The 26437-nt window shown below is 39.4% G+C and overlaps 1 protein-coding gene across 2 annotated transcripts in view; it reads left to right on the top strand.

The window, feature by feature from the left end:
• The window catches only part of LAMA4 (laminin subunit alpha 4), a 140991-nt gene that overhangs the window by 89865 nt on the left and 24689 nt on the right, over positions 1-26437 (top strand). For both annotated transcript variants that reach the window (XM_055329718.1, XM_055329717.1), the window contains exons 13-24: positions 1061-1209; positions 5025-5166; positions 5881-5977; positions 10823-10939; positions 13070-13249; positions 16429-16568; positions 18741-18917; positions 19739-19884; positions 20334-20496; positions 21344-21477; positions 22375-22546; positions 26024-26155. In XM_055329718.1, the coding sequence (XP_055185693.1) occupies positions 1061-1209; positions 5025-5166; positions 5881-5977; positions 10823-10939; positions 13070-13249; positions 16429-16568; positions 18741-18917; positions 19739-19884; positions 20334-20496; positions 21344-21477; positions 22375-22546; positions 26024-26155 (1749 nt within the window). The remainder of the gene's footprint in view (positions 1-1060; positions 1210-5024; positions 5167-5880; positions 5978-10822; positions 10940-13069; positions 13250-16428; positions 16569-18740; positions 18918-19738; positions 19885-20333; positions 20497-21343; positions 21478-22374; positions 22547-26023; positions 26156-26437) is intronic.

Genomic DNA, 26437 nt, shown 5'->3' with positions numbered 1-26437 from the left:
TTCGGCTCCCAAGTTCTAAACACGTTGAAAAATAAATAAAACAGTAAATGTAAAGTCTAAGAACACCACCTTTGTTTCCAATGCAGTCAAGGGTGTGGCTTTGGGTCTCTTAGCCAAGTGGGGTTTCTAATACTCAGTCCCAGAATTAGACAGAGCTGCCCACCCAGACAGGCAGCACTGCAGGCTCGTGTGGGGCTTCTGCACGGAACAGCTTTCACTGGGGACAAACGCAAGAGAGCTCAGGCTTTCTGCTGGAGCTTGCTACCAAGAGGCAGAAGGTAGAATTGAACAGAGCCTACAGTTATCCCCCAAAAACTTACCAATCAAATAAACCAGTCCCCCTCTCAGGAGCAGAGTGAGGAGAGGGGTGGAGGGGTCTGAGGTTTCACTACTTGAGCTCGCCTCATAGGGAGGAAACATCAGGAGGACAGAAAAAATGATCCCTGCTGCAGGCAGTTGATGTCTTCTAAATGAAAAAGAAAAAGTGATCTGTTGAGAATCAGATGGAGATGGAGGAAGAAAATATGATTGGCTTAAGAATGGCGACAATGATCAGAATCACTCTTTGGGTGACTGGGAGCAACGAATGACGCTCGTGAGATTTAGTAACTTAGATATGATTCATTTGAATTTCTGTTTTGTTGGAGTAGTGAAGTAAAAACTAGACTGGGGTGGGTTCAAGAGCGAATTAAAAAGTGAGGGAATAGAGACAGCTAACACAAACACTTTTTTTGTCTACATATTGCTGTGGAGGGAATAGAAAAGTAAGGTAACAACACTGGGGAGAGGTATGGGTAATGGAGGTTTTCTGTTTAGCTTCATTTTGTTTTATTTTCACATGGGAGAAGGCAGAGAGTGTCTGAAAGCTAGGGAAGCAATCAGTAGCAATCTTTGTTGAAGATGCAAGAGAAATAGATAAAAGTCTACTTAAAGTATTTCAGACTCAGGTAGACCTGGCCCGAAATTTACTGAACCTCATAAAAAGGAAGAAAAGAGCTCCCTGGGGGAAAGATTTTAAGATCTTCTATATTCAATTCACTTTTTAAAATATTCTCTTTAGAATGCTTCGGGGATTTATGCGGAAATAGACGGAGCCAAAAATGAACTACAAGGCAAACTAGCCAATCTCAGCAACCTTCGTCATGATTTAGTCCAAGAAGCTGTTGACCATGCACAGAACCTTCAACAAGAGGCTGATGAATTGAGCAGGTAATATCCTGGTTTTAGAAATGCAAATATCGGCATAGGCTGAATAACTCATTTTTCTTCAATTCCACATGCTGGAGTTACGGGGATACAGGTTAGTGGGTTAGGTTTTGGGGTGTGTTTGTGTGCTCATTTGGAGGGCGCTTGGTTGGAACCAAGCCACTCTGAGAACTAAGAACCAGTCAATCATTGTTTATTGCAATTACTTTGGGAAGAGTTTCTTGGTCTTAAAAAAAAAAAATCTGTCAAATTAGAGACCTGTGTTCTGAGAGGTGGTTCTGCTCCATAGTTATTAATAAAGTGAGACCTAAGACATTTGGTTAGGGGCATAACTGCTGCACAAAATACTATCAAGTAAGGGGCGTCAGGGTGGCTCAGTTGGTTAAGCGGCCAACTCTTGATTTTGGCTCAGGGTCATGAGATTAAGTCCACGTGGGGCTCCACGTACAGCATAGAATCTGCTTGAGATTCTCTCTCCCCCTCTCCCCTGGCCCCTCGTCTCTCTTTCTCTATCTGTCTCTCTGTCTCTCTCTGTCTCAAATAATAAATAAATAAGACTTTTTAAAAAAATTACCAAGTAAATCAGATCCCTCTACAAGTCTAATTCTACCCCCATCACATATTTATTTCACAGACACCATTAGGTTTCCATACCCCAGGGTCTTAGGTAAAGCCATTCAGAAGTTGGCAATACAACTGACTTCTAGGAAATACTCTAGACACTCTACAGTTGCCCAGCAGGAAATGTTTGATTTCAACACCTGATTAAGAGAAAATCAATTGGCAATTTTCCTCACAGCATCCAGAAGAGAGTTGCACACCCTTTGGGCACTCAATTAATGTTAATTGAAATGTACTGAAAGATTGGAATTGAATTCATGACCTTGAAATGATAGGTAAATAATGAGATAATTACAGAGAATGACTACAAATCTGGCAATTAGAAACGAGGATCAGTAAAGGTCATGAATAAAATAAAAACCAATAACAACCCTCTTTCAAACTTAAACTACCTCTTTATTCCTGATTGTCAAAATTTTCAAATATCCCTCCGAATCTTCTGAGAATTGAAAGAAAGAGGGGAGAGATATAGACAGACAGGCAGAGAGAAACAGATGTTATGTAAAATCTTGGTGTCCAGGATGGCGTTATATCCATCCTGGATATGTGTCATGCTTCCAAGAAATGTGCTTCTGATCAAGCCAATAAAATGGAGCTTAGATAGTATACTGTTTGCACAATATGCTATATTAATATAATATTGTTTTTGAGATGCCTCCTATGGCTCTCTTGATTGTTCTTTTGTCATTTTAGTGACCATGTCCTGTTGATTGGGATCCCAACACATACCTTCACTAAATGACACCCTGCAACAGTGTTCTAGCGTGATTCCAAGAAAGTTGCCCATGCTTCACATGGAAAAATGATCAGAAATATCAATCACCCTGAGTGCCTTTTGCATTTAGGATATTTTAGACTGGATATATTCAGGGAAACCTCCAAATTTAATATGTCTTGCCCTCAAGATGTAAATATTCTTCATCATTTGTTGACCCAACAATTTGCCTCACGTACATAAAACAGAGATAAACATAATTCATCAAGAAACTTCCATTTCGGGATCCCTGGGTGGCGCAGCAGTTTAGTGCCTGCCTTTGGCCCAGGGCGCGATCCTGGAGCCCCGGGATCGAATCCCACGTCGGGCTCCTGGTGCATGGAGCCTGCTTCTCCCTCTGCCTATGTCTCTGCCTCTCTCTCTCTCTCTGTGACTATCATAAAGTAAAAAAAAAAGAAACTTCCATTTCAAAAGCACATTTTCATTTTGTGTATTGATGCAATACCTGTTTTGTGTCTAGTAATGAAAGCAGAGTATTACAGACTGTTTCAAGCTATTTCTAGTATCTTAACACTAGCCAGCAAAACTTTAAAATATTAATGAATACTTGTAACATTTTACTCCTTATATCCCTTCCTTTTAAAACTTCCTTAAATTTTATTATCTGTGCCATTTCTAAGGACAAGGGATTGTGGGTAGGAAAAAATAGCAATTATTTGGATTAGAATTACCTCTGCAAAGCAGAGTTGCATTATGGCTTTCCTGGGGCCTAGGTACCTTCACCTCTGTGGGCCCTTTCCTCCATTAAAAAAAAAATTAAATTACACATCATGACAGCATTGTTATAAAGTAAAGATTAATGTAATCATTATTAGTATCCTCATTGTTCTTCTGATTTAAAAAAAATGAAAAAAATCTTATGGGGCCCTATTATGCCTAATGGATAAACCAGCCCTCTCGCAAAGGAGCCCGATGATGATGATCTTAGACAAAAGAGAAGGAAGTAGCCAAGGGGATTCAGAGAAGTCGTTCTGAGCCTGAGAACGCAGGGGCTGAAACTGGGTGCAGGAAGCTGAGACTCAATTGAGCTATATGTCAGGGCAGTTGGAAGAGATGAGCCAGTATGGGATCTGCAGTGTCACATCCTGGGTCACAGAGAATCTTCTAGAAGTTCCTGATGAATCAAGTGATAGTAGTCATCAATGTTTGGAATGGTGGATTCAAAACTGAGTAAAATTAAGACAAAGGATTCAGGATGAGCTGCAGAAATGAAGAGATGTTTATACTAGGAAGAAGCATTTGTCGATAAAGTGAATTATTCTACGAATACACTTAGAATTTGAAATTCCGGTTCAGGAAATAGTTTAGGCACAATAATAAACCCTGATGTTTATTGGATGACAGGCACGGTACCAAGCATTTCAGATATTTTATCCCTGTTGAACCTCACATCAATCCCCTGAGGCATGTGAGATCCACCATGTGAGAGTGCCCACCGCAGGATGGGTACCATTAGTATTAGATGAACCTTACCGAGGCCGCAGGGTACCATTAGTATTAGATGAACCTTACCGAGGCCGCAGAGGGGTAAAGGCAGAGAACACAGTGGATAGGGCAAAGGCGGAAATGGGCATGAGTAGGGCTTCACCCTTTAAGGAAGCAGCTGGGCCACAGGAGAGAGACAAACCATCACAAGAGCCCTGGTTCCCTCTATGAAAAGGGAATAACAATGTCTACTTCACAGGTGTGGTAAGAACTAAAGACATATCATGCAGGACAAGGCTAGGCTGGTGTCTGCACCTAGATGCTCAGTATATAGCATTCCCCTATTTTTTTTAATATTTTTTAAAGATTTTATTTATTTATTCATGAGAGAGAAAGAGGCAGAGACACCACCAGAGGGAGAAGCAGGCTCCCTGCAGGGAGCCCAAGGTGGGCCTCCATCCCAAGACCCCGGGTTCACACCCTGAGCTGAAGGCAGGTGCTCAACCGCTGAGCCACCCAGGTGCCCCATATCATTCCCCTTCTTAAGGGAAAACCTGATGTTTCATAAAGTGAACCAAAGGTTGAATGAATAGAGTAAAACCAACTAATACCTGACACCATGTTGAGGCTGTGCATCTGCTCTGGGAGCCTCAGTTTCTTTTATGGAAAGGAAATAACAATGCCGATTTGGGTGCTTGAAGAGGTGCAGAGGGCTGTTTTGAAATCATCCTTCCCTTTTCCTGTGGCCTCAGCGGGGCAAACAGCTTCCATGGAGCCAGTATGGGGTAAAGTCCTGGGGGCACCAAGGCAAAGAAGAGCAAAAGATGTGCTCCTAGGAAAGGCAGCCCAGGAAGACTTGCTGAGACAGGTGATTTTGAATACCAGGAAGGAGGTCCCTGTGGTCCCAGAAGTATTCAGATCAAACCATATAAATGGCCTCATTTCCCCTATAAAAAAAGTAAGAAAGAGAAATAACGACAAATTTGTTCTTTAACAGGAATCTGCACAGTTCAGATATGAATGGGCTGGTACAGAAGGCTTTGGATGCTTCAAACGTCTATGAAAACATCGCCAATTACGTCAATGAAGCCAATGAAACGGCAGCATGGGCTCTGAACATCACTGACCGAATTTATGATGTGAGCATTCCCTTACTTGTTTTTATGATATTTTTTAAATAAATCTCTGCACCCAGTGTGAGTCTCGAACTCACAACCCTGAGATCCAGAGTCATATGCTCCAGTGACTGATCCAGCCAGCCGCGCTCCCCCGCCCTGCGTGTTCTCGTGTTTTAAAGTTCACTTTACATGTTGCCTTTTCCCAGCTTATGACTTTTCTGTTTTCTCGTGTAACCACTTGAGCTTCCGATGTAATACAAATGGCAGAAAGGGCAAGAGAACTAAGAAAAGACCATTTTATTTGTGTTACTATGTGCCATCCTCCTGTCAGCAAATGCCAGTTCCTTTGACAGCTTTTTTAAACCACAGTCTCTGAATAAGACATATTTAAGAATAGCCTGTGCTGGGACAGAAGACGCTTTTGCATACATTCATTTTTTTCAACTCAGAAACCTACTTATTGAGTGGCATCTCTTTGACAAGCACTTTGCTGGGGCCTTGGCCAGACACTGTTCTAGATGCACTGAATTTTCCTTGAAAAACATTTATCTTGAAAATGTCCTGGACTTTATTTTCTTGTGTTCCCACTTGACCTTGATTTTGAGCTACGGAAATGAAATTGTGTGAATTTTGCGTGATGTTTAGCAGATAAACGGTGCCATTTAAATTTTCAATCCATGAAAAGTGGATTTCTTCTGCTGTCGTTCTTACTCTTTCCACACAATTCCTTTGCAGGCTGTGAGTGGGATTGATACTCAAATCATTTACCATAAGGATGAGAGCGAGAACCTCCTCAATCAAGCCAGAGAGCTGCAAGCAAAGACAGATCCTAGTAACTATCTTCCCTTTCCTACCTTCCTTCTGATTTATAGTTGCTTCTCTCTTTTCATACACCACTTCTGCATATGGACAGAGGTTTCAAAATTCTAGGATTAAAGAGCAGATGATCTTTTAACTGAATAACACAGTAATAGTTCCTGCTGAGATTCGAGGTATTGGAAAAGTGAAGATTGGATATGTTATTATGATTTTTTTAAGATTTGAAATTTCTAGTCAAGAGAGAGCAGGGGGAGAGCAGAGGGAGGGGGGCAAGCAGACTCCACGCCGAGCGCAGAGCCCGACACGGGGCTGATCTCACAACTCCAAGATCAGGACTGAGCAGAAACCAAGAGTTGGACGCTCAACCAGCTGAGCCACCCAGGTGCCCCGAAGATTGGATATTATAAAATAAATTGTGGTTTAGGAAAAAAAGAAAACTTCCATGTACATGAACATGTAGCGGTGGATGCTCTGGCTAATCAAATAGGCTGGTTAATAGAAATTTGCCATAAATACCAATTTTCAAGGAGATAATGCCATAAAATACACTTAGCATTAAAACTATATTGTGCATGATTTTGTCTTTCTTGGACAATTCAGAAGGCCCTTTAAATTTTTACATTAAGTAATGAGTCAGCACAGGGAGTGTCAGGAGGACAAGATACCACCGAGCCATGTGGATCTTGGCACTGCCCTGTAGTTTGTGTTCTACAAGTTTACTGCATTTACGCCAAGCCGAACGACCACCCGGGAAGAACCAATTCCAAGGGCTAATGTTCATCTGTGAGAGCAAGCACACCCAAGTGAGAAAAAATAAAAGCAAAATCATTTTAGTCAACTTTGACTCTTGTGAGCTACTTCTGAAAACAACTGCATTGACTGAGAATTTCACTAAACATTACTCATCTCTAAGCTGATGAACTCGTGCCGGAGGATGGGTGTGCATTGACTAATGAGGTTGCAAATCTATTATATAGGTAACTTCTGATATCACCTAAAAACAAAGACCAAATTTGAAACAGAAAATGTCATGTAATTTTATGAAAGCAATTGATGTCAATTCTAACCAGGCATTTTCTTTTTTTGTTTGTACAAAGAGCACTCTATATATAAAGAGGGGGAAAATGCATTGGTTTTTCATATGCAGGATATTTATAAAGTAACTATTATTTTCTGTTTGCTGAGTAAATAAAGGCAATAAAAATGTTCTGGTTAATTCATTATATAAATCTACTCTTGAACTTACTCCTTACAAAAGAATTAGAATATTAGCAGCAAAAAAAAAAAAGAATATTAGCAGCAACGATTTAGAATATTAAGAGTAAAATATATTTTTTATTAAAGTACAACTGACATACAGTGTTATATTAGTTTCAGGTATTACAATATAATGATTCAATAATTCTGTTGCTCAGTGCTCATAAGTGTACTCTTTTTTTTTAGATTTTATTTATTTATTCTTGAGAGTAAATAAATGTTGAAAGACATTTATCTGAGCCAACCAGCCATGCCTGGCTGAGAGAGAGGCAGAGAGATAGACAGAGGGAGAAGCAGACTCCCTGCAGGGAGCCCAATGCAGGACTCGATCCAGAGACTCCAGGATAATGCCCCGAGCCAAAGGCAGATGCTCAACCGCTAAGCCACCCAGGGCCCCATAAGTGTACTCTTAAAAGTAAAATATTTTTAAGTAAATGTTGCCATATCCATGTATTGCTTTGTTTGTGATGTAAAGACCAGAATATGTGGGTCTTCATGACACAGTGACTGAAACATTTTATTCTCCCTGATAATTTGCAATACAACTTTGTGATTATTGAGCTATTGAATCTCATGAAAACAGTTTTTCTTTTCTGGTCATAATCTCTCTTCAAAGTTCTATATTTTAAGCACAGATAAAATCTCTCTGCATTAGTCTCTGAATATTTTACAGATCTGGGCATCTATTTCATGATCTTGTTTGGTTAAATTTTTTCACGTATTTATTTGCCAAAGGGACGCCGATGGGTAGTTAGAACTGTGTGGATCAGAACTTGGCTCCCTTTAGATAATACATGTGTGTGATATAAATTCAGATTTTCAGATTAAACTATATTTATCTCCTGAGTTACATTATAATTTTAAATTACTGTTAATTTGTTTCCAGATGACTTTCAATGATCAGTAATCTTGATATCCCAGATTTCCTTTTCTTCATTATCTATATCAAATAGTTAGCAATCTATAATAAACTCGGGAAGCTGCTATTTAAAGGAATCTCCTACTGAATTCATCTGTAAAATGAAAAATGTTCATGTAAAACAATACATTTTTTAAATAGGACAGAAGACTTTTTATGACACACTTTTTTTCTTATAAACACCCAGCCCCAAATAGAATTTTTTTTCACCTATTTTTATCAAGGGCTCCAAATATATTTAAACATATTCTTTCTCAGTGTATCAGTCAGCATTTTTTGAAACTACAAAACCCAAAAGGAAGAGTTGAAAAAATTGTTTGTATTATGTATTCAAAAATTGAAAGTACAAGAGGAAGACAGGGTGTAATAAAGTACAAAGTATGTTTAAGTCCCTCCTTGAATTCTAGGAAATGTTTGGCACTACCCAGAGGCGACAAGAAAGAAATGCTTGTACTTTGTTTACATTGTACTTGGTGACAGAGTCAACTCAGCACCCCTCATTTTATAGCCACTAAACACAAGTTGGGAAAGACAACTGAACAAGAAATCAAGTGCACAAAGACTGTACAATAGAAATGAGAAAATACGCCACGGGAGAGTATATATCTACAAGTCTTTTGGAGAGAAAGAGAAGAATACAATAGGAAGTGAAGAAATTATTTCTCTGTTGTAAAAATGCATAAGTTTCCTGATGCTTTGGAAATAAACCAAGCATGAACCAAGAATTCTTGGGAAAGTTCATCCTTCAGTTCAAAAAACAAGATATTACATCACGACTTGTCTGGATTTGCTCCACAATGACCCGTTTTGAGACTAATGTTACAAGCGCACTTTCAAGGACAGTTTTGTAAGAAAAAAAACTATCAAGCCTGATACAAGAACAAATAGAAAATCTGGTAGGCCTACATGTACCTGTATAATAAGTTTAATCAGTAGTTAAACCCTTCCCACAAAGAAATTTCAAGGTTCAGATGGCTTCTCCAGTGAATCCTTCCAAATATCTCAACAACACCACACGTAAATAAATTTTTCCAGAAAATAGAAAAAAAAAAGAGAACCATTGTTTAATTTGTTCTATGACGCCAACAAAACTAAGATAAAAAAAAACCTGGTAAGGACATTATTGAAAAAGGAAAACTATAAGCTCAATTCTCTCACAAACAGAGATGTGAAAATCCTAATCAAGATATTAGCAACTAAACAAAAAAATATATATATTAGCAAGTAAAATCTAACACACATAGAAATGATAATACATGACCAAGTTAAGTTTATTCCAGGACTTTAGGGATAGCGTAACATTTAAAACATCAATAGTAATTCACCACATTGAAAGAATATATCAGAAAATTCATATGATCATTTCACCACATGCAGGAGGATTGTTTAACAAAACTCAATACCCATTCATGTTTTTAAAAAACTCATAGCAAACTAAGAATCGAAGGCAACTTCTATAATCTAACAAAGAATAATAAAATAATAGCAAGCATAGTAATACTAAAATATTTAAAGTTTGCCCACTAAGATTGGAAACAAGGCAAAGATACTCCACATTACCAATTCAATGCATAAAAATGCAGTAAAACATAATTAAAAATTGACTTTTAAAAAATACACCACTTACAATAGCATAGAATAGGAAAAAGCCGATGAAAGATAAGATCTCTACACATACAACTATAGCATGCTACTGAAAGAAATTAAAAATGATCTAAATAAACAGATGAAAATGAGAATTTAGATCTAAAGAAGAATAAATAAAAACTGTATGTATTAACTGGAAGACTCAAATTTGTGAAAATGAAAATTCTGCCAAATTTATCTGTAGATTCAATATAATACCAACTGAAGTACCAGAACTATATGTAAATAGAGAAGATGATTCTAGAATTTCTATGCAAATGAGGTGGGAGGAGCTAAGAAGCCAGCACTGTCCTTGAAGAACAAAAACAAAGCTGGAAGACTTAAACCACCAGATATCAAGATTTACCATTACAGAAACTGAAACAGATATAAAATATTTTTTAAAATTCGAATACTGTGTCATTTCTTTTGAATAAAGTTTAGGGACAGACACCACTAACAGATGGAGATAGAATTCAGAAAAGTGGTCATCCTCGGGTTATCATAGGGGTCCCAGGAAACTGAGTAACAATAATGTTCCACTTTCTTGACTTGGCACTGCTTATATTCTGTTTGTGAATATAAGCTCTAAGTTTGTGAAAATTCATTCATAATGTGCACCCTTTTCTAGAGGTATCTTGTGTATCAATTAGAATTTTTTTTAAATTAAGAAAAAAAGAATCATTCTAATGTAAGAGTCCTCACCATGGATATAGACAGACGTTTTTCTTTTCAGCTCTTTATCAACCGTGCTGCCAGGCGTTGTTAGTCACAGCTGTGCTGTATTTTTCAAAGACATTAGCCATTATCTCCGCACCTTTTATGAGTCGCTTTATGGCATCCTAAATCACTCCCAAGCAATGTGACTAGTGTTCTGTGGTCCCGTACCTCATTAATTGGGGCGCCACTTTCCAGAACTGGTGTTCTATGTTCACATCATAGTCAGAATAGTACAGATGACTCGATGGGACACATCAGAATTTTCCTTGTTGAAATGGAGGGGTTTTTCCCCCTAGCATCTTGGCTCTACTGGTACTTTCTTTGTCTTCTCCACAGGCAATGATGAGGCTGTAGCCGACACCAACAGGCGTGTGGATGGAGCTCTAGCAAGGAAGAGTGCTCTCAGAAACAGATTGAATGATGCCATTAAGCGACTGCAAGCCACAGAGAGAGGTAAGGATCACAGACAAGAGCTTACGCCTCATCTGTTTGTTCACTGGGATTAAAATAATACCTTTGAGGAAGAAGTACATGATTCCTTTCATAAATAAATATTGTTTTCTGATGACAAAAGAAACTATGTTCATCACACATACACACACACACACACAGAGGAAAATCATCGTAAAAGCTATAATCATACCATCTAAGCATGACCATTAAATTTGAGAGCATTTTCCTTCAATTTTGTGTGTGTGTGTGTGTGTGTTTTAATAAGAGCATGCTGCTTATACTAGTTGGTAACCCACTTTCTTGTGAACATTCTTTCTTTGTTAATAAATATGCACTAATTTGGTTATTGGGTTTCCTCTGGCCCCAGCTCTAAATAGCTGCCCTGTGTTTCATGCCGCGTCATTCTCATAGTACAAGTAGGGAGACCAACAAGCCACACAGAGACACCAGAGCCCTCATTTTGCCTAATCTGGGACTCCCGGACCGTAGCACACCAAAACCCCACCAGGAAGGTGTGGTCCATTGAGAATCCCTGTCCTCAGCACCATCAGAGCTAACACATGCCGGGCACTGGGCTCTGTTTTATAAACACTATGTGATGTGGGAAAGTACCACCCTTGCCTTTAGATAGCTGTGAGCCCTCAGGCTTGTCAAGGTTCGGGAACTTGCTCCAAAAGGCACAGCTCCAACAAGAGGCAGACCCGGGATTCAAAGATACACGCATCAGAGTTCAGACCGTGTGAGGTTGAATTAAATGTTTCTCCAAAAGAAGTAAAGCTACAACCTCACCTCAGTGATGCTTACAACAAAATCAATACATGATTATTTTTTTTTTAATTTTTTTTTAATTTATTTACGATAGTCACACAGAATGAGAGAGAGAGGCAGAGACACAGGCAGAGGGAGAAGCAGGCTCCATGCACAGGGAGCCTGACGTGGGATTCGATCCTGGGTCTCCAGGATCGCGCCCTGGGCCAAAGGCAGGTGCTAAACCACTGCGCCACCCAGGGATCCCTCAATACATGATTATTACAGAAAGAGTAGAAAATACAGATAAGAAAAAGAGATAACAAAAGAAGAAAAATCTTTAATGAGCTCATTACCTGGGGGGGATAACATTTGTTGTAAACCTACATTATTTCTATTTTAAATACATAACTTTTTTTTAAAGATTTTATTTATTTATTAGAGACAGAGAGAGAGAGAGAGACATAGGCAGAGAGAGAAGCAGGCTCCATGCAGGGAACCCGACGTGGGACTCGATCCTGGGTCTCCAGGATCACGCCCTGGGCCAAAGGCGGCGCTAAACCACTGCACCACCGGGGCTGCCCAATTTTAAATACATAACTTTTTAATAAAAATAGAATGTCACTATACTTTGCCATTTGGAAACTTGCTTTTACTATTTAAAAATAGTTTTCCTTAATAATTTACTTCTGTAGGAGAACATCATTTTTACGGCAAAAGGTGTCGCACATAGAAAAAAGTGACATTTACAATGCATTCCAGACATAAACATTTTATGAGTTAAAATCTCGTATGTGTTTTCTGTGGCTTCCTCACCAGGTTTCTAACCTGAAAAAATACTAATTACTTTTTAAAAATTTACCTCTAATTTGAACATGTTTTAAGTGGGACTACATGATTTTAATGAAACTCTAGAGTCTTTTTTTTTAAGAGTCTTTATTTTTTAAAAGATTTTATTTATTCATTTGAGACAGAGGGAGAGAGAGAGAGCATAAGCAGGGAGAGAGACAGAGGAAGAGGGAGAAGCAGACTCCCTGCTGACCCCGCAGCCCGGGGCTCAAGGCTCTGTCCCAGGACCTAGAGATCCTGACCTGAGCCCAAGGCAGATGCTTGATGGTTATCAGGGACACGCAGGTGCCCTGATGAAGAATCTAGAGTCTTTCAAGCTCAGTTTTTAATTTTATTCTGCACCTAACTTAGACCCTAATTAACCTACATTTAAAGATCTATGTTCAGCTTAAAAACCCAAAACTTAAAAAAACAAAAAAACAAAAACAACCTTGAGGTCTCTTTTATCCCAGTAATTAAATGGAGGTTAGTGTTCTCCACAAGCGTCCTGCTTCTCTGCCAAGTGAGTGTGATCCCTGTGCTCTGTGTGTGAAGGTGACGCTCACCAGCGCCTGGGTCAGTCGAAGCTGATCACGGAGGAGGCAAGCAAGACCACAGTGGAAGTCCAGCAGGCAGCCGCCCCGATGGCTAACAATCTAACCAACTGGTCGCAAAATCTTCAGAGTTTTGACTCTTCCGCCTACAACACCGCAGTGGACTCTGCCCAAGATGCAGGTATCACGGTTTGCAAACATCCAGTTGAGTTGCCCATTAAGCTCAACACGTCTTTCGTTAAAAAGCGGGTTTTCTCATCGGGCTGTTAGATGGGAATATTGTAGATGTTGCGCTTGCTTCGGCAGCACATATACTAAAATTGGAATATTGTAGAAGTTGGCTTAGCAAAAAAGAAAAATTTTGCTCGGCTCGTCTATTGATAGATGTATGTGTGTGTGCACAGGAAATAGGTATATTTCACATAAATAACCACTAGGGAGATTGGTGAAGAATCATTTTTTTCTAGATGAAACCACGGCAGCACTGATTTTTTTTTTTTTTTTGGTCAATGTAAATCTGTTCTCTTGGGGGAGAACGTCAATCACAAAATAATGGTTTACTTTTAGGAAAAATATTTAGTAAACTGCATTGCTTTTTCCTTACCCGAGTAAAGCAGGTTCCCACCAACAAATACCGCCTATGGCCAAACACAACTGAAGGTTCCCGTGAAGAAGAACAGTTTGTTGGCCAGCTTGGAGACAGATTTGTAGTAATGAAGATGAAATATTCATTTCAGTATCTGCTTCATTTGTTTAGTTACACATAGATATAAAAATCACGTATAACTGGGGCACCTGCATGGCTCAGGCAGTTAACCATCTGACTCTTGATTTCAGCTCAGGTCATGATCTCGAGGTCGTGAGACTGAGTTCCCCACTCAGTGTGGAGCCTGCTTAGGAGTTTTTCCCTTTCCCTCCCCATGCCACGCCCACGCACGAGTGCTTCTCTCTCTCTCTCTCTCTCCTCTCTCAAAAAATAAGAAAATAAAATAAAATCACATATTACTATGCTTATTCGATTTCTTCCGCCTCTTAAATATCAGTGTCTTTGTCATGACTAGAACTTTCTGTTCTCCAGCATGGTTTTGCTGAACATGATACCTTCACTCCATCTGAGTTAAGAAACAATTTTATTAATCCATATATGATCTGTCTGTCACTACAAATTTTATCCCAGGTCACAAATATTCATTCCCATAACTGGGAGACAGCTCTTTTCTGTTCATCTCTTAAGTGTGTATTTGTGAGCTCCTCCGTGTAACTTTATAAAGACTCTAATGAAAGGTGGCTCCCTTTCTCTCGGAGAATTGACGACAGGGAACCGTGTTTTATAAACATTTCCAAAATCAAAATCTAGCGTGAGGTGTTAAATATACTTTATTACCCGTACTTTTTAAAGACTGTTATACTATAAAATGGCTATTGTGGTCAGTCATCCAAACAACAAATATTTACCTCTGTATTTGTCAATCCAATAAAGTAATAATTGCTATTATTTTACTTAATTCCATTCCCTATGATAGAGAAAAGACATGTCCTAAATACAGAAAAGACATTCATCCTTGGTCCTCACTGACTTATCCTCCAGAACCTGAGTTTAGTTTGGCTCCAGGAAGAGGCTTACCCGTCCTCCAGCTGCTGCTGCTGCTCAATGAGCGCGGCCCTGCCCTCAGCCAGCAAAATACCCAAAAGATACTCATTTTCTAGTCCAGTGGTTCTGAAACCTTCACGTGCTTCAGAATCACCTGGGCCTCACTCCCAGAGTTTCTAAGTCAGCAGGTTTGGGTCAGAGGCACAGATTTCGCATTTTGAACAAGTTCCCGGACGAGGCCGATGCTGCTGGTCTGGGGACCACACGTTTGAGAACCACTTTGAGCCTCTTCAGCAGAGGAAGTCCCGAGCGCCTGTCTGGGCCTTCAAGGGAGAGCTCTGGGTGTCAAATCACCTTAAGTGCAGTACGAGTTGTATAAGGAGGAGCCTGTGTGGCTGAGCCCATGGTGTGGCACCTGGCAGTGTAAAGTGGTAGCATCTGCCTTTATTACAGATGTAAACAAAATTATTTTGGAGGGCTTTCCATTTTTTTCCCTGAGCGTTTTTTTTTTTTTCTCTTGGAGTCTTGTTTTTGAGTGAAGAGAAAAATCTTAACATAAATCGTGGATGGAATTGCAGCTCGAAATAGACAGTTCAGAGTGCTATAGTTTTATTTCACGGAAGAATAAATACCTCTCAGTGGCATAAAAAAATAAAAAAAACAATAAAAATTAAAAAAAAAACTCTGGTCCGGTTCAGGAAACCTTAGAGAGAGTTATGGCATATCTGCTGTGGGTTTCCCTCATCGATCTGTGTATATATATATTTTATATATATATATATATATATATATATATATATATAATATTATATATGTTTATAAATATCATATATAATCATGTATAATTATATCTTACATATAGTATTTATATATAAATATTATATATTATATATAATTATTTATAAAATATATATAATATATAAATATATAAAATATATATAAAATTCATTCTCTTTTCTGTTTTTCTTTTAAGATTGATTGATTGATTTTTAGAAAGAGGGCATGTGAGCAGGGGGAGGAGCCGAGGGAGAGGGACAAGCAGACTCCGTGCTGAGCACACATGGGACGTGGGGCTCGGCCTCACGTCTCTGAGATCATGACCTGAGCTGAAGTCAAGGGTGGGATGCTTAACCACCTACACTACCCAGGCACCCCACCCTCTTTTCCATGTGCATGTCACACCTTAAAAAAAAGGAAAAACCTAACCTACAAAGTCAGGATGATGTGTTTGCACCATCACCCTTCTCTGGGTGCATAGAGCATGGCTTCCCCCACACACACGTTGGCACAACTGCCACTCTTCTGGGTGCCACCTGTTTCCTCCAGATAGCCTGCCTCTGGGTGGACCACGGCAGCAGCAGGGAGATGTGGGAAGAGGCGTCCTAGAAATCGATCTGTCCACCTCCTTTTGTCCGGCCTCCCTTCTGACTTGTTATATCAGTTCCATTAGCAATGCAAGCAGCCCCTGAGCTATATGGTGAAAGGAGCACCTGTACCTTTGCCGTGGATCCCGCCCTTCAGAAAAGTACATTAAAAGCCGGCTTAGTCTGCACACAACTTGTAGCCCAGTGTATGTTATAAATGCCACAGAATAGGAAGCGCTTACGTCTCGGGCTTACCTATTAATTTTGCAGGATTGCAAATAACTTCTCGTAGTTCGATCCAGTAACCGTATGTTCGTGTCTCTTCACCTGGCTCCTTAACGATGGTTAGCCTTACTTAATGTGGTTGCGATCCTTGCTCACGTGGTTAATTTTTGTTGCCTGCAGTACGAAATCTGACAGAAGTTGTCCCTCAGCTGCTGGATCAGCTTCGTACCGTAGAACAGAAGCGGCCCGCAAGCAACGTCTCCGCCAGCATCCAGAGGATCCGGGAGCTCATCGCCCAGACCAGGAGCGTCGCCAGCAAGGTAAGCGAGAAAGGAGGCCCCCCCAGTATTCGGGCAACTGGACGACGTGGAACCGAACTGCCACTCTTCGGGCGGCTTCCAGAGCCTGGACCCTTTCTCCCCGAGTAGCTCTGAGCGCCGTCTGGATCTGTCCATTAGAATCGCATGAGAAGCTTCGAAAACCAAACCAGCTCCTGGTCCCAACCTCAAAGCAATTTATCAGGCCCTCCAGAGGAGGGGCTCAGGGTCTTTGAAAAGCTTCCCAGTGACTCTTGAGTGTAGGCAAGATTAAGAGCCACAGAGTAACCTGGTCAGCAAAGCTCATAGAGCAAAAGAAATTGAGGAAAGTGAACACCAGTAGGCTTGACTTAGTATTGTCATTATTATGAATTGTTTTAACAGGTGTTTTAGTGCAATGACCACGTGCAGTGACTTGCCCATCTACCTCTTCAGGGAATTCTCTGGTGTAACGATGATGATTGGAAGCCTTTACTGACTCCCTCACTGGGGAATCACAGACCACACGAACTGAATAATCTCAACAAAGACCCTGTTCTGAGACGCTTGCACAGAGGCCCCATGGCAACACCAAAACTTGTGCCGGTGGTAGCGGCAGGAACACATCCTTACACAACAATTAATGATTCAATCCGGCAAACAGGGCTTGTTCTTGGCCCTCTTTTTCATTTATTTTTCATTGAAGTGTAGACCAGCATCATTTTTACAGCCAAATGAATTGGTTTCATCTTCTCAATTGCGAATTGGCCTCAACAGACCATTGGCCCTAAGTACTGACAGAGGGAGTTGGAAAGCCACTGTTTTGTAATGGAGGAGATTATTATTGGTAAATATATCTGACTTTTAAATGATATGTGATCATTGGTCCCACGCCACAAATTAACTTTTTTAGATACTTTGGGGAGCATTTCAAGAAAAGCTTATCGTGATGAAACGGAGTTTCCAAAGCTAAGTTTCTTTGGGTGCTTTCTAGTAATTTTCTATAAATGGAGAAAAATTTAGGGGACCTTAATCACCTAAAACCGTTTTCTAAAGAGAGTCTTGGCAAATGCCTTTGGGAGCCCACTTGGCTCCCCAAAGTGAGAGGCTCTCTGTGCAGATATATTTCCTTCCTCAGACTCAATTTTTTCAAAAAGGCTTTCATCTCGTGAACTGTTTGTTTATTAAGATGATTGATTTTTACTCAACCAGCAACATAGGATGATGTACGCTAGACATTTGGGAATATGATCTTGAGCTTACTGACCATCAGTATTAACCAAATCAATATGAAATAATGGATGTTTAATACATCTGACTATTCAGAAATATTGCATGAGCAGCATGGGTATAAAAAGCCTCTCCACTTCTGAACACTCAGAAAATCATCCTGAACCAGACCAGTTCGGCTAATCGTCTCGGGCCTCTCAATAAAGGCATCTGCTGACCTGTGCTTTGTTGTGATACCTTTCTAAGAATCATTATAAGAAACATCTTAATGAACTCCTCATTAGAGTTATAATGATTATGGAGCCAGGAACTGGAAAGTACTTTATAGCTATTACCTTACTTCATTTGGCAAATTTTTTTGCCCTCCCCTTACAGTGGAAGAAACTGCAGGCTAAGGGACTTGCTCGTGGTTACATAGCTAGTAAGTGGCAAAGCCAGGTTCAAGACCCCGTCTAAGACTTCAGAGCTGGGGCCAGACCCCTCCCAACTATCCGGATGTGCTCAAGGATGTTACAGCCTTATTTCATGTTCCTCTTTTGAAGACACTGAGGAGGAAGTCCTCGCCTCATTAGTACCCAAGATTAGTTATACTTCTTCTGATCAATTAGTCGTTGTTAATTGTATGGGCGTCGTGAGCTGTGTAGACCATCAATCCCATCAAGCTGTTTGGTTCCCCCCAACCAGGAGTGTAGTTCATTGTGGAATTCGTGTGTATCCTCATCTCGGATCTGCTTTTTCACCCCCTTTTTGGCTTCCTTTCACCCCATTTTAAATTTAAATGACTGTATTATAATCCGCCCTAGCTCCTTTCTCCCACAAGGTGAGGATATTAGGAAACAAGGGCAAGGAGAGGAGTAGGGCTTACAGAGCCCATAAGGACAGAGAAGCCCATGGGGCCCCATCGGGGAGAGCTATCTATGCCCACTTCCGCAGGGTGCTTTTAACAGAGACATTTTGTAACTCCAGATCCAAGTATCCATGATGTTTGATGGCCAGTCAGCAGTCAAGGTGCACCCCAAAACCAGTTTGGATGACTTAAAGACCTTCACATCCCTGAGCCTGTACATGAAACCTCCTCCCGTGAAGCAGCCGGAGCCAGCTGGGGCTGCGGACCGCTTTGTCCTGTACCTCGGAAGCAAACACGTAAGAGCATGATGTGCTTTTTTTTCCTCCCCCTAGTAAACTTATTTATTTGTTTATTTTTAACTTTTTATTTTTTTTAATTTAAACTCAATTAGCCAACATATAGTCCATCATTAGTTTCAGATGTAGAGTTCAATAATTCATCAGTTGCGTATAACACACAGTAGAGCATGATGTTTTATTTATTTATATTTTTTTTTGAGCATGATGTTTTAAAAGAGAAAATAATATTAAAAGGAAAGATTGGGGCTTTTCTCTTGCCTTAACACAAAACTACCTATGCAAACAAACAAAATTCCCATCCTGGTAACTCAAAAAGTAGAGTGCACTTTAACACCAAGACTCAAGGAGTGATTTAAAGACAAGTAATTCCTTCTTCTCTGCACTGGCTGTTTCTGGGGCCACTTCAGTATCAGCCTCACGCTGCTAACTGAATGCAGCATTTCCCAGACTTTCCACACACAGAGGCCTGTTAGGTTTGAAGCCTCCTGTTTGAAGATGCACACCAGCCGGCACTGGCAGGCCGCATCATGTCCCCGGGTTAACCAGACAGGATCAGCACACTCTTGGAAGCTGTCAGATGTCCACAAGCCTGCAGTTCCCTGCTTTCCCAACCAGGATGCACTTGGACCAACACAGGGGGCAGCGGACCCAGGTAGCCACGGGGAGCCTGGAAAGGAAGCAGCACTTTTTGTAATAATTCAGGCCTCGTATACAGCCACGCACTTGGATGGATGGTTTGTCCTTTAAAGAAATGAAAACAAAATACGATGTTCATTCATAGGGAGTTTATTTATTTAAGTGACTTCTTGACATTTCAGGCCAAAAAAGAATACATGGGTCTTGCAATCAAAAATGATAACCTGGTGTACGTTTATAATCTGGGAACTAAGGATGTAGAGATTCCCCTGGACTCCAAGCCCGTCAGTTCCTGGCCTGCTTACTTCAGCATTGTCAAGATTGAAAGGTAAAGTAAGCCACAGCACAAGACTTCCCTGCACATTTCATAAGAAATCTACTGACCGCATGCATGCACGTGCACCCCCCCCCACACACACACACAGCAATTTTCCCCTTTATTGTTGTTGCTCCACTTTTTTTTCCATTATTCCTCTAGTCCTTCCCAAATACCTAAGTGGAAAACAAAAGATTAGAAAAAAATACTCATCATTTCTAAGTAGCAATCTGATTATTAGATCTTTTTATCTGACCAATCCATGAGTTGATCCCAAGATGGAATGTCTTTTTTGCCTCTTTCCATTGATTGTTGACATTCTGTTAAAGCTTATAAGCCTGTGATAAAATCAAATCACTATTTCTGCGAAGAGGGAACATTAGCATTTTGGCATTGAAAAAAAAAAACAACCCTATTTTCTACAAATTGTCTGGCTAACAAAGACTGAAAATTCTTAACAGGGTAGGAAAACACGGAAAGGTGTTTTTAACAGTCCCGAGTCTAAGTAGCACTGCAGAAGAAAAGTTTATTAAAAAAGGCGAATTTGCGGGAGATGACTCCTTGTTGGATCTGGACCCTGAGGACACTGTGTTTTATGTTGGTGGCGTGCCTTCAAACTTTAAGGTAAGTTAGCCAGCCAGACTTGGACTTACTGAAAATCTACACTGATTGTTTTTAAAAATCCATAAAACCTGCATCAATTTGGGGATGAGATAGAAATCTTGATATTTCAAGAAAGAAGTTAACTCAGTGTGTGATAAAATTATGATCTATAAATCTGGTCTCTGCCACCCATATTTTCATAGCATCATATGCTTTCAAGCTGTCGCTAACACTTGAATCAATTCATTTCGTTCCGATCCGTGCATATGTAATCGATATTAGCCCCACCCACTACTACAGGAGTGTGTATACCTCATGGGTCTGTACCTCGTCTTCTGGATCACAATGACAGTTTCAAAAACTCAGTTATCTCAACTACCACAGAAATAAAATAAAATACTTGGGATGAAAGAAGGGGTGGGTCTAGGTGGGTGTATGCGACTCGGGAAAGGGCAAACAAATGAAAGGCTCAGAAAGGGAGTCGATGTAGGATTTCAATTCCAGAGCTATTTACTAGTTACTAGCACATTATGGAACCTCTCTGAGAATGACTTGCCTTCTGTTAATCTGAGAACAGGAATACCTGCCTCGCAGGGCTGCTGTAAGAATTGATTTTGGTCCTGAATTCACTGTTGAGGGTGTGACTGATACATAGCACCTACTCCACAAGTCCCATCCTCTGTGCTGCATATGCACAACTGACAAATCATTGCTTATCTAAATCATTTGGCACAGAGGAGACACAGGTCTAACAAGATGTTTATACCCAGAGGTCGTTCCCCTTGACCTGATGTCTTATTTCATGGTCTGTTCTGTATCATCTGGGTGAAATGCGATCACAGGATCATTGACTTTGTCTGTCGTACAGCTCCCTGCAAGCCTCAACCTGCCTGGCTTCGTGGGCTGCCTGGAACTGGCCACTTTGAATAATGATGTGATCAGCTTGTACAACTTTAAGCACATCTATAACATGGATCCCTCCAAGTCAGTACCCTGTGCCAGGTAAGAAAGTGTTAGGAGTACTAAAGACTTCGGTAGCCACGCGAGAGCAGCAGGTGAGACAAACGTGGATCATCAATATTCAGGTTCTCAATTTTTCCTTTGGGGAAACCAGTTTTGAAACTGCATGATAGTCATGCCTGCAAAAAGCATTTCAGTTCTCCTCTACCACTGATGAACATGTACAATTATGAAAAGTGTTAAGCAACACACTTGCCGCTTTAATTTAGGATTCCAGATATTGGGGTTTCACTGGAAACTTCTGCTGTCTTAGCACAAAAGGTAAAGAGGAAATCCATGTAAAATAATACATTTAGGATAAAGAAGATGTGGTTTACGTATACATACAATGGAATTCAATGAAATCTTGCCATTTGCAACGATGTGGCTGGAGCTAGAGAGCATAATGCTGAGAGAAATAAGTCAGTTAGAGAAAAGCAAATACCGTATGATTTCACTCATCTGTGGAATTTAAGAAACGTAACTTAGATGAACATAGGGGGGAAAAAGAGAGGCAAACCAGAAAACAGACTCAACTATAGAGAACAAACTAAAGGTTGCTGGAGGGGAGATTGGCAGGGGGATGGGCAAGATGGGTGATGGGCATTAAGGAGGGCATTTGGTGTGATGAGCACTAGGTGTTGTATGTAAGCAATGAATCACTAGATTCTAAACCTGAAACTAAAAATAGTTTTTTTTTAAATAAAACCATTTAACTTACCTATGAATACTTTTTCTATGTCTGCCATGAAGACATTGGGACTTCTTTTTTTTTTTCAAGTTTTTATTTAAATTCCAGTTAGTTAACATACAGTGTAATGCTGGTTGCAGGTGTAAGAGTTAAAAGGGCCTCACGCGAAAAGCATAATGCAAACTGTCATGTTCATGTTTTTATTTCAGAGATAAACTGGCGTTCACTCAGAGTCGGGCTGCCAGCTATTTCTTCGATGGCTCTAGTTATGCCGTGGTGAGGGATATCACAAGGAGAGGGAAATTCGGTCAGGTGACTCGCTTCGACATAGAAGTTCGAACACCAGCTGACAATGGCCTCATACTCCTGATGGTCAATGGAGTGAGTACACATAAAAGTCCTTTATCTTCTCCTCTAGCTCCTTTACTTTCTGCCATGTGTTTTCCTAGGAACCTTCCCAGGTTGAGTGTGTCATGCCACCAAACTGAAGTTTTAGTTTAGAAAGCAAAATTAGATTTCTCTTTCTTTAGGGAAGTGATGGCAGCAAGAAGTAAAAGCAGCCCTGAAATGCATTTTGGGATGCATATTAAACATAATCCCCTTTAATAGACTAGGGAATTTTGCAGAAAATCAGCACCAAGATCTAGGTGGATAATGTGTCTGCAGAAATTTAGCACTTTTCACATCATATCATATGCCTTTATCAGTGAAAAAAAAAAATTAGCATGCTTACTATAAATATATGCATTTCTTTATTAATAATATACATAAAATGTAAAGTAATGATGCATTTTATTAATGGTTATTAATAATCATCTTATTAGGGTAGCCCTGGTGGCCCAGCGGTTTAGCGCCACCTTCGGCCCAGGGTATGACCCTGGAGACCCGGGATCGAGTCCCATGTCAGGCTCCCTGCATGGAGCCTGCTTCTCCCTCTGCCTGTGTCTCTGCCTCTCTCTCTCTCTCTCTCTCTCTCTCTCTCTCTGTGTGTGTGTGTCTGTCATGAATAAATAAATAAATCTTTAAAAAAATAATAATAATGTTATTAGAGATATAGTATTCAAAACTAGGAATAAAAGGCAATTTGTATAAAGATAAAATATTGAATAAAATAAATACAACTTTAAAATAAAGATGAAATAAAGCCCTTTTCAATTTGTTGATGGTACAAATATTAATAGCAGTGTTAGCAAGAACAATTAAATATGCTTATGTATTTTTGAAAGTCTCATTAACTCCTTGGGATACAGTGATACAATAGTCTTGTCCTAAAACAAACAAACAAACAAAAAAGTCTTGTCCAAAGTCCAGTTGATTTCAATACTAAGTTTTATTGGCTGTCAAAACTGAATAAGGTACCTTAAAAATAAAAATGTAAAATGTGTATTATTGGCTATGCTTACTGAATCTTGATACCATTTTTCAATGTCCTTCACTAATTGGTAAAAGTTGTGTTTGAATTTGGCTGGTACATTTCCATGTTTCCTGATGTCAGTTCTAGCTAGCTAATCAGATACATATCATTTTGTAAACTTCAACAAAAGAGCTCAAGACCATCAAAATCTTCATTTGAAAGATTTTTAAACAGGTTAGAAATTTTTTTCCAAAATTATTCTAGTGGCGCAGATATGAGAGTCTTCATAGGTATACACATGATTTTCATCAACAAATTCATTTAGCAATAGAAAATTTTACAAATGTGTTTTCTAAAAACCATCTCTCCAGAGAACAGCTTTCTTCAAAAAGGTTACTTTCCCTTTAGAAATCTGTTGCATTCCTATGCACTAATAATGAAGCAGCAGAAAGAGATATCAAGGAAAAGATCTCACCTACAATTGCACCAAGAATAATAAAATATCTAGAAATAAACTTAACCAAAAAGGCAAAAGGTCTGTACTCTGAGAACTATAAAATATTGATGAAAGAAATTGAAGACGACATCAAGAAATAGGAAGACATTCCATGCTCATAGAAAACCAAATATTGTTAAAACGGCTGCACTACTCAAAGCAGTTCACAGATTTAATGTGATAGCTATCAAAATGCCAGCAACATTTTTCACAGAACTAGAACAAACAATCCTAATATTTGTATGGAACCATAAAAGACCCCGAATAGCCAAAGCAATATTGAAAAAGAAAACCAAAACTGGAGGGATCACAATTCCAGTGCAAGTTATATTACAAAGCTGTAGTCATCCAAACAGTATGGTGCTGGCAGAAAAATAGACACAAAGATCAATGGAACAGAATAGTAAACCCAGAAATAAACTCACAACTGTATAGTCCATTCGTGTTCAACAAGGGAGAAATGAATATACAATGGGGAAAAGACAGTCTCTTCAACAAACGGTAGGAAAACTGGACAGCAACATGCAAGAGAATGAAACTGGACCACATTCTCACACCATACACAAAAATAAACTCAAAATGAGTTAAAGACCTAAATGTGAGACCCGAAACCATAAAAATGCTAGAAGAGAGCACAGGCAGTGATGTCTCTGACGTTGGCCATAGCAACATATTTCTAGATGTGTCACCTGAGACAAGGAGAAAAAAGCTAAAATAGACTATTGGGACTACATCAAAATAAAAAGCTTCTGCACAGTGGAAACAAACGACAAAACTAAAGGCAGCCAATATATATTTTTTTAAATAACCGGTAAACTTCACAGTACTGAAAGACATTTGTCATCACAAATGAAGGCCAACAAATTTACAATAACCCATTTAAGAAAGAAAGTGTGTAACCAACCCTCTTTAAACCTGACAGCATTTTTAGTCATTTGCAAGAAGTAATCTGCAAACATCAGTGTCTCAAAAATATTTTCACGTCATTGCATCTCAATAGAAAATCATTGTAAATATTCTATTAAGTCTTCTCACGTGTAAATCCAGGTAACCTGACACACGTAACCTGCAATAAACTACAACAGGGCTTAAAGCAAAGAAGTGGGTGAGGGGCCACCACCAGCCTCCAAGCGTGAAACTCTGCCCTCAAGGCCTCACGTATCATGAGAAGCCCATGAAAATCTGTCCAAAGGATAAAATGAAGGCTCAGCTCACTCCATGTATTAAATACTAAAAGTTAATTTTTTCCCTCTATTTTAGTTTTAAAATTAGTATAAATGGAAGTTGAAATATTTTCTTTCTTCCCCTTAAGGGATTGTTTTCCATATCTCAGGAGTATACAGACCCCGCTCAAGAGATCACTTTCTGATAAGTAGGAACTTTACCACAATCTTTATTTTTCAAATCCATTCAATTCTGTCTGTAAACTATCTTCCAAAACAAGCAAGCCTGGCCAGTAAATTACTTGAGTGCTACAGAATTATTTTGATTCTCAAACATCATATGGCTCAAGTGCATAATCGATTCATGTTTATCTATGTAAACCCACTGTCTGTAAATAATACAGAAATGTCCTTTTTTCTTATACCCATATTTGCTGATAATTTTTTAAGACTCTTCCAAAAAAACTATGGAATTATTTTTCAGGATTGCCAATCTTCCTCTTAAAATGCAATCATATCTGTTAGCCTGTTAGGGTATTCAGAAGTTTTCAAGATTTTTAAAAGGTCAATCAGGTAAACTTAAAATTTCATTAATTCATAAATTAAGAAACAGAAGATAGTTGTGTTAAGTTGTGTATAAGTCTTAACACTTTGGTATCTTAATGTAAGGCGTGACTGCTGATATGCATGGAGTTGTGATTTTAATTTTATAATAAGAACTTCATGAGGCTTCCTTAGTCTTCAGTTTCAAGAATAAAGAATGCAGCTAAAATCAAATTCAGCTAAATCTGCACTTTCATGATAGCAGATGTTTGTATCTTATAGCTTCTTCTTTCTCTCCACAGAGTATGTTTTTCAGCTTGGAAATGCGCAACGGTTACCTACATGTGTTCTATGACTTTGGATTTAGCAATGGCCCCGTGCATCTTGAGGACACATCGAAGAGAGCTCAAATTAATGATGCAAAATACCATGAGGTACAAATCATTGCAATTTGTGTGCTTTGTTTGGTTTTGTTTTACTTGTACTTTGATCTATTGATCTAATCAGACGGTCAAGTGACATAGATGGGAAAGTAATTAGACTGAACGCCTTCACCTCTAAAAGGCAACTGCAGGGTCCCATCTACTCAACTCCAGGATAACATTTGCTTTAAATGAATGAATGTTTTTGTCATATTGATATTTTCTAATAAAAGAGTCACTGAAAGATTCATTTTAATTGCTTCATTGACCAGAAGACACCTGCTCGATTACAAT

Source organism: Nyctereutes procyonoides, unplaced genomic scaffold, assembly GCF_905146905.1.
Source record: "Nyctereutes procyonoides isolate TBG_1078 unplaced genomic scaffold, NYPRO_anot_genome, whole genome shotgun sequence".
NCBI classification, from domain to species: domain Eukaryota; kingdom Metazoa; phylum Chordata; class Mammalia; order Carnivora; family Canidae; genus Nyctereutes; species Nyctereutes procyonoides.
This window is presented reverse-complemented; position numbering and strand designations above follow the sequence as displayed.